General features: G+C 47.8%; 1 protein-coding gene across 2 annotated transcripts in view; it reads right to left on the bottom strand.

Annotated features, from left to right (window-relative positions):
• Nucleotides 1-801: 801 nt before the first annotated feature.
• The window catches only part of LOC310680589 (tripartite motif-containing protein 54-like), a 35937-nt gene continuing 22378 nt past the window's right edge, over nt 802-14360 (bottom strand). Inside the window, exons 6-11 of one of the 2 annotated variants that reach the window (XM_083447449.1) lie at nt 11807-11829; nt 11562-11686; nt 9062-9318; nt 6485-6727; nt 2617-2738; nt 802-930 (exon numbers count right to left, since the gene is read on the bottom strand). In XM_083447449.1, coding sequence (XP_083303575.1) covers nt 2634-2738; nt 6485-6727; nt 9062-9318; nt 11562-11686; nt 11807-11829 — 753 coding nt within the window. In that variant the 3' untranslated portion in view covers nt 802-930; nt 2617-2633. Of the gene's footprint in view, nt 931-2616; nt 2739-6484; nt 6734-9061; nt 9319-11561; nt 11687-11806; nt 11830-14360 lie in introns of both variants that reach the window. The other variant, XM_083447448.1, reaches the window with a different exon arrangement.

The raw sequence follows: 14360 nt of genomic DNA, 5'->3' as shown, positions 1-14360 counted from the left end.
ACAACACAAAATTTGAAGTGCTTGTTCCAAAGGCAGGAAACCTGCAGAGACTCATACAGATTTTTTTAAGAACTGAAAAGCCACAGCGGTTCTGCAAGCAGATTTTGGGCAAGAGTCAGGGGGAAACGAGTCTCCTGCTCTTTCCTGATAAGGAAGGAGGTCATTTTTTTATTTCAGATACAGTGGGGGTGGGGGAAATCTTTCCTGTGCTAGAACTCAGCTAGAAGCAGAGGTCCTTAAACTGTCCATCGTCAAGCTTGTAATTAAATCCTGCCAAAAATGTACAGCTTATTGAGTGTTCTTGGGGGTGGGGTGCTATAAGCATGTCTTGTATCTTTTCTACAGCTTTGGGATCATGAGGATGTGATCACAGCAAAACGTGTGTGTGTGTCTGTTCAGAGTGTGCGGTCTTCTCTAGCCGATACCCAGCAGTTCACACCTCCTGATCCAAATGTGCCCTGCCTGATTTAGTCATGTACAGATGTTGTTATCTCTCAGTCTCCTAAAGCAACCACCCAACCGGAGGGTGTACACTGAAGTGTCCGGAATAAACTTTATTTTTTAATAAGGCTGCTTCCTTCTAGGGGGGGGGGGGTCAAACACAGGCGGGGCCTTCGACCTCTGCAAATCACAGGTTCTAAACAAATTCAACCGGTGGGGACACACTTTGCACCATCCTGTATTTAATACTCCTCTTTGGAAAGCACCAAAGTGGAAGAGAATTGGGAGAATGTGGGGGGGGGGTGACAGTCAAAGGAGAGGAAATGGGAAAGCTGGGGAGTGCCAAAGGGGGTGCTGTCCTTTTGAGTACGTGGTCTGGCTCACTTGCTTGAGCTCTGCACTGGCACGTCTCCCTCCTTGCTGATCATGGAGCGGGTTAGGCCAACCGGTGTGCTGAGCGACAGATTCTCTTGAAGGTTGCAGTTGGACCTGATGGTTAAGAAAACACCAGGAGATCAAACACCAGGAGAACATGTATCAGGATGCAAGGGAGCATCTTGTGGTGATATATGGAAAACTTCAAGGTGGAGAGAGGGTCAGGCAGTGGGTTTTAAGCATCTGTGCTCTGGCTCAGACCCTAGTCTGGATTCCGGCCAGTCCAAAATGGATCCATCTGCAATAGCTTCATTCACTATCCAGAGCAGGGGTGGGGAACATTTTCCGAGGGCCACATTCCCTTATGGAGAACCTTCCAGGGGCCACATGCGAGTGCTGGGAAGGGCCAGAGGTGAAAACAGGCATAGCAAGAGATATGCCTCTTACCTCATGCAGGAAGCTACATTCCAGCCATGCAAAAGCCAGCTGTTTCTACATTCCCCTGCATCTCTCCACCTTCCACCCCAACAAAGAAATGTCATTATCATAGGCAAAATCTCTCAAGGAGAAGCCAGAGTAATGGGATGAAGCATGGCCCAGGAAGAGCCCCAGGGGCCAAAGAAGCTCTGGAGGGCCACATTTGGCCCCCAAAGCTGAGGCTTCCAAAACCCTGCTCCAGATTCCTTCACTCCTTCCATTGACACACCCATCAATTCACAATCCTCCAGATATTACACACATTCTGCAGAGATGGCAGCATGGAGGTCTCAGAATGCCAGGCAGAAAGAGACCCCCTGATGCTGCCCTGCATTCTCACTGCAACATTCAGAGACACTGAATCATGGGCGTTGTGATCTTATGGTGGGAAGACTTCAAGCTTTGGGCACTCACGTTGCTTTCACTCAAACCCAGAGATGCACCAATCAAAGCCAAGTTTTGATGGCAGAAACTGAAGGAGAATTTTGAACCCCAGAAAGGTGTAGCGGTCAGGGTGCTGGACTAGGACCTGGGAAACCAGGGTTCAAATTCCCACTCAGCCATGAGCCTTGCCCAGCCAGTGCCTCTCAGCCTAACCTACCTCACAGGGCTGTTGTTGGGATTGGAGGCGGGGGAGAGAAACATGCACGCCACCTACAGCTCATTGGAGGAAAAGGTGGAATATAAATGATGCAATAAATAATTTGTTCTTAGGGCCAGAAATGAACTGCTCTCAAAGTCCTTTCCCCCCACCACTGGCTTGATCATTTCAGCAGGATTTGGGGGGGGGGGGTGAGGCATTTTATTGTTGCCACTGTTAAACAATTGGACACCAGAAACCCTTGTGGATCGAGTTCAAATCACTCAGACGTTCAGCCAGCAGATCCCAGTTGACCTTCCACCCACCCCTGACTTAAGGCTTCAGAAACAGCCATTCTTGTTCAGGTATGTCTCCCTTTCTCTGTTGCTCTAGTTACAGGTAGGTAGCCAGGTTGGTCTGCCATAGTCAAAACAAAATAAAAAAATTCCTTCCAGTAGCACCTTAGAGACCAACTAGGTTTGTTATTGGTATGAGCTTTAATGTGCATGCACACTTCTTCAGATACATGCACACGAAAACTCATACCAATAACAAACTTAGTTGGTCTCTAAGGTTCTACTGGAAGGAATTTTCTTATTTTCTCTGTTGCGTTTGTGTTGCTGAAGGACAGTCCAATCTGATGACCTCCCTTCCAAGCTCCCTTCCTGTATTTTAGCGACTGCACGGCAGAAAGCATGGAAACTGCCAGCGTGGAGTGAGATGTCCTCCGGTTCCGTCCTCACCTCTCCACTAACTCTCCTTAATCATGTAGCCAAAGGGTAGTGGGGTTGAAGAAGCTGCTGAGGAGAGGTTCAGTAATCTCCTCGCTTCTCCATCTCTCAGCGGTGGGACTGGATTCAGGAGCCTGGGGAAAAGAGGGGTATTCAGGGAGTTAAAAGCAGCTTCAAAGGACAAGGATGGAGGAAGAGAGTTTTGGAGTGAGCACTTCTAGGAACATAGAGGCAACCAATGCATGCAGAGTACATAGAAACCAAGAAGAAATTATTATATTAATTAATAAATAAATAAATAAATAAATTATAAATTAATTAATTAATTAATTTATACCCCACCCATCTGGCTGGGTTCCCCAAGTCACTCTGGGAGGCTCCCAACAGAATATTAAAAAGGCAATAAAACATCAGTCATTAAAACCTTCCCTAAACAGGGCTGCCTTCAGATGTCTTCTAAGAGTCAGATAGTTGCTTATTTCCTTGACATCTGATGGGAGGGCATTCCACAGGGCGGGTGCCACTACTGAGAAGGCCCTCTGCCTGGTTCCTGTAACCTCACTTCTCACAGTGAGGGAACCACCAGAAGGCCCTCGGAACTGGACCTCAGTGTCTGGGCTGAACGATGGGGGTGGAGACGCTCCTTCAGGTATTCTGGGCCGAGGCAGTTTAGGGCTTTAAGGTCAGCACCAACACTTTGAATTGTGCTTGGAAAGAAGAGCCTGGTTCCTGGATTGGGCCAAAAGCCCAATCTAGTCCAGCATCCATTTCACACAGCAGCCAACCAGATGCCTGTGGGAACCCACAAACAGGAGCTGAAGGCAACAGCAGTGGCGTAGCGTGGGGGGTGCAGGGGGGGCTGGCCGCACCGGGCGCAACATCGGGGGGGGGGGGCGCGCTCGCACTCGCAGCTCTCTGCCCCTACCTGGCTCACTCACTCTCTCTCACTGCAGTGCTGGCTGTGCGAATCCGATCCGAGCCGCCGGGTCGCCGCCCACTGTGGAGGGGAGGGTGCCAGGCATGCGGTGCGGTGCGGAGAGAGAGCGAGGGACTATCTGGGGGAGGGACAGTGCAGTGGGGGGGGCGCAAATTACTTGCCTTGCCCCGGGTGCTGACAACCCACGCTACGCCACTGGGCAACAGTATTCTTTCCACTCTTGGAATACATGTCATGCAGGTAACATGTTTCAAACGACACCCGGCACCATCCTCTGGGCCCATCAACCCAGGTGCAAACACTTCCAGAAACTGAGCTTCCCTCTTAGCCCCAGCTCCTACCTCAGTGAACGCTCTCGCAGATGAAACGTGTGGCTCATACTTGAGGTATTGTTAAGCGAGGGAGGACAGAACAAGAGAGGCTAAGAATAGACTCGCCAAGAGTCCGTTGCAAGGCCAGGCGGCCCAGGCAGCTCTTTGAAGCAAGCGAAGGGAGGGAAGAGTTTAATCATCGCTGCGAGAGGCATCTCAATGGGGTCTGGAGGAGCAGAAGGGCCCCCGCCCCGCATGCAATTATGGGCACCGTTCTAGGACACCTGCTCCCTATTGCTAAAATAAAACAGCCAAATAGATGCCCCACTTCAACAATGCCTGCTGGAGGAAGAGAGAAGAGTTATTCTCAGAAGCGAGGCCACTTTGCACTCGCTTTGCAGCAGCCAAGCCGTGGCTTGATCATTTAACCCAGTGGTTTTCAAACAGTGTACTGTGGCACCTTGGGGTGCCTTGAATGGTGGTCAGGGGTGCTGCAGGCAACACTGGCCCCTGACTCTCTTTCCTTCCCTTCCCTCCCTCTTGCGTCTCTGCCTCCCAAAGGCTTGCACAGCTGTTTGTGGCAGCAGCCCTGGCTACAAGCTCCCCAGGCGAATGGTGCCTCTGGGGCTGGCCAGGGGGTGCTTCCCAGGCCCCTGTGGGGCAGTGGGAGGAGGCACCTCTCTGTGGGGCAGTGGGGGCAGCTCAGAGGCCAGGGGCAGCAGCTGCAGCTGTTCAGAGGACTCCCAAGGAAAGGGGAGAGGACAGGACGCTGAGGGAAAACTCCACAAGGGAGGGTGTTTGAAAAAGGGTGAGGCGCTGCCAGCTCTGCAGGCAAGGGGTGACATAGCTGGGTTCCTGAGCCCCATAGGGGCCACAGAAAGAATGTACAGTGGTGCCTCGCAAGACGAAAAGAATCCGTTCCGTGAGTCTTTTCGTCTTGCAGTTTTTTCGTCTTGCAAAGCAAGCCCATTGGCGGATTAGCGCTATTAGCGCTATTGGCACTTTAAGGGCTAAAAACGGCTTTTTAAGGCTTAAGGGATTAGCGGTTTTGCTGCTAAAATGCTTTTAGCAGCTTAGCGCTTCAGAAAAAGGGGTTTTGGAGCGGGAAAAACCCCTGAAAATTTTCGTCAATTTTCGTCTTGCGAAGCAAGCCCATAGGGAAATTCATCTTGCGAAGCGTCTCTGCAAACGGAAAAGCCTTTCGTCTTACGGGTTTTCCGTCTTGCGAGGCATTTGTCTTGCGGGGCACCACTGTAGTTGGTCAAGGGAGCCATGGACTCAAAAAGGCTTATTTAACCCTTCCCACTGCCACAGCTTGGGGTCGCAGGTGGCGCTGTGGGTTAAACCACAGAGCCTAGGACTTGCAGATCAGAAGGTCAGCAGTTTGAATCCCCGCAATGGGGTGAGCTCCCATTCCTCTGTCCCTGCTCCTGCCAACCTAGCAGTTCGAAAGCACATCAAAAGTGCAAGTAGATAAATAGGTGGGAAGGTAAATGGCATTTCCATGTGCTGCTCTGGTTCGCCAGAAGCGGCTTAGTCATGCTGGCCACATGACCCGGAAGCTGTACGCCGGCTCCCTCGGCCAGTAAAGCGAGATGAGCGCCACAACTCCAGAGTTGGCCACGACTGGACCTAATGGTCAGGGGCCCCTTTACCTTAACCTTTATACTTCTTCTTAATTACTGCCACAGCTGCACCTGCACTGTGCTGGCTGCTAAAGCAGGACTTAACTATCTTGCAATGGAATGGAGCCTAAAGGTGGCACAAAATTTAGAAGGGGTGAGGTCAAAATCCACAGCGAGATTTTCCAAAAGCCTGATCATGGGATAGGCTGAAGATTAAACTCAGGAAACAGTTACTGTATGCATCTTTGTTTATTTCTTTTTTATACTCTGTAATGCAACAGCTGCCATGTTCCTAATAACTTTGTATTCCCATCGGAGAAAAGACTGAAGCATCTTGGTGCTTAAAGGTAAAGGGGACCCCTGACCATTAGGTCCAGTCGTGGCCGACTCTGGGGTTGTGGCGCTCATCTCACTTTATTGGCCGAGGGAGCCGGCGTACAGCTTCCAGGTCATGTGGCCAGCATGACTAAGCTGCTTCTGGTGAACCAGAGCAGCGCACGGAAATGCCATTTATCTACTTGCACTTTGACGTGCTTTCAAACTGCTAGGTTGGCAGGAGCAGGGACCGAGCAACGGGAGCTCACCCCATCACAAGGATTCGAACCACCAACCTTCTGATCAGCAAGTCCTAGGCTCTGTGGTTTAACCCACAGAGCCACCCACGTCCCTTTTATCTTGGTGCTTATTTTACTTTAAAAGAAAGACAAAGGGTGGGGGAGATGAGGAGAGGCAGGTGGAAGAGACTTAGGACTGGTGCGTATATAGAAAGAGGAAAGTTTCTCTCTCTCATTCTCGTATATCTGGGGACATCCAATGAGGATGAATGGTGGAAGGTCCACAGTTGAACAGGAACCAACAGTTCTAAGCCTGGCTACATATTAAACTCCTCCCACCAAAGCAGAGCCTTGCCAGTTGAGAATGCTTACGGCTTCCCCACAAAATGAGCAGAGAAAGTTGGGTAACATGACAACCAACACAAATAAGTCTAGCTTTGTGTTGCCACTGACCTGGCTGGTGGCAGGTGCCATGCCGCTCAGAAGATGGGCATGACCAGCTTCGCATTCCCTACCATTGCCCAGGCCTCTGCTCTCCTCGGTCTCTGCTGAGCTGTCCGTGGTGCTGAAGGCTTCGCCAGATGCTACCTCCACTTTGGGCTGCCCCATGTCTTGGCTGAGAACATTACCCTGTAAATCGCATTCTGGCAAGGTTGCTGGGGGACTGGAGCCGGTCACATGGAGCTCCGCATCCAGCTGACTCTGAAAGAAAGAAAAAATCAGGAGAAGATGAAAGGCTACAATGAAACCTAAGCTTCTGCCCAACTCTTGAGTTCAAAAACTCTGCAACACCTTTAAAAACAATGACACAGCTCATTAAACGAGCTCGATTTTTACTCATTAGCCATCTTATTTTAAAAACTCAAAGGGAAACAAAATGAATTATTGTGATAATTGCCTGTATATGCCATTATTTGCCTCTTTTATTTGGTCATGCTGTTCTGTTTCCTTTCAAATGAGTAAGAAGGGCATGGGGAACCATTTTTGGCTTGAGGGTCACGTTGCTTTTTGGTCAATCTTCTAAGGGCAGCGTGGCAGTGGTGGAAGGGGCCGGAGGCAAAGTGGGTGGAGCAAAAAAGTTTATTTTTGTTTATCTAGTTTCTATGTACACTCACACATCCATGTACCCCTATCCCCCATCTGGGCAAAAATACTCAGGATGTGAAGCAGAGTCCTTGAGGGGTGAGGCCTGGGAAGAGTCCTGAGGGCCAAACAGAGAGGACTACAGGGCCACATTGGACCCCCAGGGCTGAAATTTCCCACACCTGTCCTAAGGGACAGTACTGCAAAGACATGGAATGCAATAGATTGACACCATGGGAAGATGAGGGAAGGGTGGAGGGCAACTTAACTCAAGCTCCTTCTGTGTAAGGAGGTCTCCGGCATTTTCTCCAGATAGGAACACAGGCCGTTTGCTGCAGAGCCACCACCTCAAAATGGAAATTGGACTTTGCTTTGGTTCGGAAGGTGGAGCACAGCTGAAGGTAACAGCCTGCCTTCCTATCCTCCTTAGCTCTTATGAACCCTGGTCCATCTAGTTTTGTCTAGTCCACAAAGAGTGGTCCTCCAGGATTGCAGAGAGGGTCTTTCTCGTTCCTACCTGGCAATGCCAGGAATTGAACCTGGACCTTCTATGTGCAAAGTAGATGCTCTGCCACTGAACGATGGTCTTTCCCTGTAAGGAAAGGACTCAGAAGCTTTTTGAAGCTTCTGAAAGACACAGTGTGCTCATTCGGTAAAGGAGCAGTCCTTGCTTCACTTTAGGGGCATGGGGAATTAGAGGAGGGTCTAGTGACATGAGCCTCTGCATGACTTAAGAGCAGGGAAGAGGGACGTGTGTCCTTCTAAATGTTTGGTGGACCCCCATCAGTGCCAGTCAACATGGTCAGAGGTTGTGGGACCTATAACTTGACCACACCTGGGGTGCACTGGTTCATTATCCCTACCTTGAGATATCAGAACAAAATGCCATGGAAAACTTGTGGGATGTAATCCATTGGTACAGTCAAATGCAACATTCCTTATTTCCTTAGAGTGGGCACAGGCAGAGGGACATCCAGTCAGGGTAACTTCCTGTTCCACTGGTCTGGTGCAGCCTCCCCCTGCATGTGACCTGGGAGATGGATGTGGCTCTGGCTGACTCCAGAAAAGATCCGAGTCATGCAGCCATTTTCTCAGTCTTGAAGTTGTCTTGTTCCAGTGTTGTCTTAATGTAAATTCTGCTGTCTGCTGGATCTCAGCCAGCAGCACATGAGTTCAGTTTCCATATGAGATGAACTCACACTTTGCCACTAAGTAAAGCCTGCCTTTCAGGGATCAAACTGTGAACTGAAATGTGAGTAAACTTTCTGTTACTTTGCTCAGAAAGATTCTTGAGTCTTTATTCTTTTAAGAGGGATCAAAAGGGAAATGGACTGCAAGAAGATCCAACCTATCCATTCTGAAGGAAATCAGCCCTGAGTGCTCACTGGAAGGACAGAACCTGAAGCTGAGGCTCCAAGACTTTGACCACCTCATGAGAAGAGAAGACTCCCTGGAAAAGACCCTGATGTTGGGAAAGATGGAGGGCACAAGGAGAAGGGGATGACAGAGGACGAGATGGTTGGACAGTGTTCTCGAAGCTACCAACATGAGTTTGACCAAACTGTGGGAGGCAGTGGAAGACAGGAGTGCCTGGCGTGCTCTGGTCCATGGGGTCACGAAGAGTCGGACATGACTAAACAACTAAACAACAACAACAAGAGAGTCAAATGAACCTGCAAACTAGCTTCCAGATATAGTGAGGGGAATCTGCTCTGTTACATCACTTCACTAGTGTGAGTGTAGGATGGATAATATATCCTTTCCTACTATCTTTAACATTCCCACAAAACCAGCTAGCCTTTCTATCAATCCTAACCTTTTATGAGAAAAGCAAAAATGCTGCAGGTCAAGCACACAGCCCAAGGAGACAGGGGAGTCTGAACCTCCCAAGTCCCCTCCCGAGAGCAGCCCCACTTTGCACTTAAGGAACCTAGACCTGGATCTCACCTGCTGGCCACCCCATAAATTGTCCTCTTTGCCAGCCAGGCCTTCTGTCCCAGCCTGTGGCGCAGCTTTCACCCCACTGCTCAGCGTCTCGTTTGTCGTTGGGGCTCTTCCTTGAGCCTGCTCTTCCTTTCCAGGAGCAAAGAAGTCCTCAGGATCCTCTCGTCCCTCGCCAGCTGCTGCCCCGTACTCTGCCAAAGCATCTTCAGCCTCGGCAGAGGCGCCATCTTCTTCCGCCATTGGCTCAGACTCTTCTTCAACTAGAAATGGGATTTTTTAAAAAGGCAGCATGAAGGTTAAGGCACTGATGGCACACAGTGGTTGCAAAGAAGTACATACTCCTGTTGGGATTTTTACCTATCCGAGCTGCTCCAGCGAGTGGTACTATGATTTGTATACATCATGTGAGTGTCTGAGAGAGCATGAGAAAGGAAGTCTGTCTTATCTCTTCCTTCTGAGTACTATTGGAAGTTGATTTCACTTCTCTGTGTGTTGCAGTTCTGTACTGGTGTTCAGAGAGCACAGATGTATTGATCTCGGTATACAGTCATACCTCGGGTTAGACGTGCTTCAGGTTGAGCGTTTTCAAGTTACGCTCTGCGGCAACCCAGAAGTAACGGAGCATGTTACTTCTGGGTTTCGCTACTTGCACATGCGCAGATACTCAAAATGACATCATGCGGAAGTGGCAAAATGCGGCCCGCGCATGCGCAGACACGCTGTTGTGTCTTACGTTTTACTAAGTATGCGAACGGGGCTCCAGAATGGATCCCATTCGCATCCAGAACGGGGATCCATTCTGGAGCCCCGTTTGCATCCAGAGGTACCACTGTATAAGACTGTAAATAAAATAGTTTTAGAACTACAATTGAGTTTTTCATCTGCTATGATACACCAGAAGACTGGCGTGCTCTTTTCAGGAGAGAAGGGTTGCTTATTACCGGCCGCTCTGGACTGAAGAAGATTTGCAGCCAGAGGGAGCCACTGGGGAATGCTCTGGAGACTTGGGAAGTTTGCAGCCTTCCCAGGGCGTTTTTTCCAACAGAAGAAGAGAAGAAGAGAAGAGTTTGGATTTGATATCCCGCCTTTCACTCCCTTTTTAAGGAGTCTCAAAGCGGCTAACATTCTCCTTTCCCTTCCTCCCCCACAACAAACACTCTGTGAGGTGAGTGGGGCTGAGAGACTTCAAAGAAGTGTGACTGGCCCAAGGTCACCCAGCAGCTGCATGTGGAGGAGCGGGGAATCGAACCCGGTTCACCAGATTACGAGACTACCGCTCTTAACCACTACACCATACTGGTGTAAACAACAACAGTCCCAATGCTCTACACACTCTTGGACTGCAACTGCCATCGTCACTGACTATTGGCCATGGTGGCAGGAGCTGTTGTTCAACATCCTCTGGAGGGCACAAAATTAGCCACTGCAATCTGAAGACTGCTTTTGACTTGCTGTGCAGACTTAGATATCTGGATCCACAGGCTCCATCAAAATCCCAGAGTAGACTTTGGACTCCAGAAGAGGAACTCTTGATCCATCCCTACTTCTGGTTTCATGCACTTGGGTTTTATTGCATATTGAGTATTCATATTCACTTTGGAACTTCCTGCCTATTGACATGGGGCTTCACTGTACGGTCAAACCTTGGTTCTCGAACGGCTTAATTGCCGAACAAATCAGCTCCTGAATGCCACAAACCCAGAAGTAAGTGTTCTGGTTTGTGAACCTTTTTCAGAAGCCGAACCTCCGACATGGCTTCTGCTTGAGTTCCTGCAGCCAATCGGAAGCCATGCCTTGGTTGTTGAATAGTTTTGGGAGTCAAACCAACTCCTGGAACGGATGAAGTTCAAGAACCAAGGTACCACTGTACTCTTTTCTGCACCTGCTAAAAACACTTTTGTTTACCCAGATATGTAGAATGTTTGCATGTGTTTTAATCTGTTTTTAGCTTATCAGTCTTAATTATTTTGGAATGTTTTAAACAGCTTTTTAAAAACCATGTTTACTGAAGTTAAGTTTATTGTTTTATTCTTTTTTTGTAAACCTCTTTTATTATTATTATTTTGTTATAATGAAGTGGTCTGTAAATTTTATGAACTAAGTACCGTATTTTTTGCTCTATAAGACTCACTTTTTCCCTCCTAAAAAGTAAGGGGAAATGTGTGTGCGTCTTATTGAGCGAATGCAGGCTGCGCAGCTATCCCAGAAGCCAGAACAGCAAGAGGGATTGCTGCTTTCACTGCGCAGATATCCCTCTTGCTGTTCTGGCTTCTGAGATTCAGAATATTTCTTTCTTGTTTTTCTCCTCCAAAAACTAGGTGCGTCTTGTAGTCTGGTGCGTCTTATAGAGCGAAAAATACGGTAAGTAAAAATAAATGCACAGGGTTGTTTTTAATGAAGAGTGAGCTAAGAATTTAAAAAATTGTGAAATCAGTCAATCAAATGCTGCTTCAAATCCTTCAATAACTTGAATGGGTGCACCTAGGGCTGCTTCCCTCCCCACCTTTGATAAAATCCAGCTGGTAGAGAAGTCGTTCTTCTGCATTGAAGTCGACTGTGTAGTGATCCATGTTGTCATAGCCTGACTCCAGCTTCTCAGGTTTGCAGCTCTGGGACATCTCAGAAATCCTGCAGGAGGGAAAGCAATCACAGGTGGAGAGCTTCCATCTTTTCAAACCCGAAAACTCGAGAGGGGAGGAAGGAAGAAGGTAGATATGCAGAGGCAATAAGGCAAGGAGTGATACTTACTTCTGGATGAGAACTTTGGCGTTCTGATGTGGGAGGAAAAAGGACACAAGTGGAAAGAATCAGGATTTGTTAAGAGCAGATGACAAAGTAAGAGGAGAGCCATCCCTCATTTCTACGTCCGTGAGCCAACTCTGTGTGAGAAAACACTTGACTGCAATAGCTAACAAAGGTAAAGGGACCCCTGACCATTAGGTCCAGTTGTGACCGACTCTGGGGTTGCGGTGCTCATCTTGCTTTACTGGTCAAGGGAGCTGGTGTACAGCTTCGGGGTCATGTGGGTCATGACTAAGCCACTTCTGGCGAACCAGAGCAGCGCACAGAAACGCTGTTTACCTTCCCACTGGAGTGGTACCTATTTATCTACTTGCACTGGCATGCTTTTGAACTGGTAGGTTGGCAGGAGCTGGGACCGAGCAACGGGAGCTCACCCCGTCACGGGGATTCAAACCGCCAACCTTCTGATCGGCAAGTCCTAGGCTCTGTGGTTTAGACCACAGCACCACCCGCGTCCCTCAATAGCTAATAATACCTGGCAAAATCTCAGAAGGTGGCCAGTGAGGACATGAACGTATAGAGGCGCCTGGCTTGCTGAAGCAGACCTCTGGGTTCATCAAGATCAGCACACCAGTGGTTCTCAGACTTTACCCCCCTGGGCCACACTTTCAGGATTTTGCTATTGCCGCACCGAAATTCTTATTGATAAGAAATACATTGGAAAACAAAAAGAAACAACTCCTTGATTTATATAACACAGAACACAACTACTTTATAAAATGATCATGGGACCACATTAGAAAAGGATGCAGCTGCGTAAGAATGCTCATCCTTCCCAAAATATGATTATAAACGAGCCTCCTACATATGTAACTTAAGTACATGTAACAACTCAATGAGGGGCGTGTGCTTGCTTCTGCTGCATAATCTTGTTTATATTAGGCCTAATTTGAGACAAACAAACTTTCATCTCCTCATCAATACAAAGAAGCCTTTCTCTTTTTTTGATCTTTCGTATTTGCCAGAGTTGAAAATCCCCATTGATAGTGATATGTCATGGAGAACAGCAAGAGAATGCTCTTGAAAAGAGAGGCACGGATACTGTTTCTGGTTGTATAGCCGAACAAAATTGTTTTGATACTATACTACACTACAAGCAATCGTTCTTTCAGGAGGGGGTTACGTTCTGGACCCGTGGGGGGGGGTCCACATAAAGCGTTCCATTCTGTTCTGTCCTTTCCATGACATTTTGGGGTCACTTCTGGGTTCAGTGTGTGTGCGTGATAGCGCATTAATCAGACGCATCTTAATTGGCCGTTGCCTGTATACACTACACTGAAATGTTTCAATGTTTGTTTCATTGTCCTTGAATCTTCCTGCTGCACTCGTCATCCTCTCCTGTACCACACCCTTTGAGAACCCCTGGTCTGCACTGACCACCACCAGCAATTTGGGTTTGCAAGCACAGAACTTTTCCCAGAGACTCCAGGGACTGGACCAGGGCCGGATTTAGGTTTGATGAGGCCCTAAGCTACTGAAGGTGATAGGGCCCTTTATATGTCCAGCTGTCCTTTGTCAACAACAAATTGTCGCTGTTTTCTGTGTTGAATATATGCTATATGGTAATTTATGGACCTAATAGGTATCTAAAGCCATTTGCCCATGTTGCCGTGCAACCAGTCCATGCAGAATGTAGGCACCCTATATATAGAAATGAGCAAACCAGGGATATTTTAGGGAGCAGGCTAGCAGGCGGGGCCCATGACTTACATCGCAGGAGCCTACACAACACAAAATACTGTTGCTGTATGTAGGTTTTATTTTATTTGTTTTTTATCTTATACAGTGCTAGCTTGGTTTAAGAACAGCTTGGTTTATGAACAACTGGGATTAAGAACGCTGCAAACCCGGAAGTAGGTGTTTTGGTTTGCAAACTTTGCCTTGGAAGCAGAACATGTTCCACTTCCTGTTGAGTCTGTTCCATTTGTAAATTGAGTCCCCCACTGCTATGGGAAAGCACGCCTTGGTTTAAGAATGCTTTGGTTTAAGAACGGACTTCCAGAATGGGTTAAGTTCGTAAACCAAGGTACCACTGTATTTTGGAAATGTACATCCAGGGTTTTTTTTCCCTTTAATTTTTGGGGGCCCTAAAAACACATCATTTTACTTCAACTCGCTTGTGGAAACAGCTCAGAGGCCGTGAAAGAAGAAAGGTTAACAACAGGAAGATTTAAAGGAACTATTAGAAATGACTATCGAAAGCAGTAGAGATATGAGATGATCAGAGCTCCCCCAAACTTGAAGCATGGGAAGTCCCAACAAAAAAATTATCATTTGACAGAATATTTGGATTATTTGAAATGTATATGTATAATCTGGAATATTTAATGTGACTTGATTGGATTGTTAAAATGGAAAACTTAGTAAAAATGATTTTAAAAAAAAATAAAAATAAAAATTGGGGCCCCCAAGAGAGTCGGGCCCTAAACTATAGCTTGTTTAGCTTATATATAAATCTGGCACTGGACTGGACTCCTGTAACTACCTGCAGAGAAAGCAG

The sequence above is a fragment of the Podarcis tiliguerta genome (genome assembly GCF_965153285.1).
Source record: "Podarcis tiliguerta genome assembly, chromosome: 6".
NCBI classification, from domain to species: Eukaryota; Metazoa; Chordata; class Lepidosauria; order Squamata; family Lacertidae; genus Podarcis; species Podarcis tiliguerta.
Note: the sequence above shows the minus strand (reverse complement) of the source record. Positions and strands in the feature narration are given on the sequence as shown.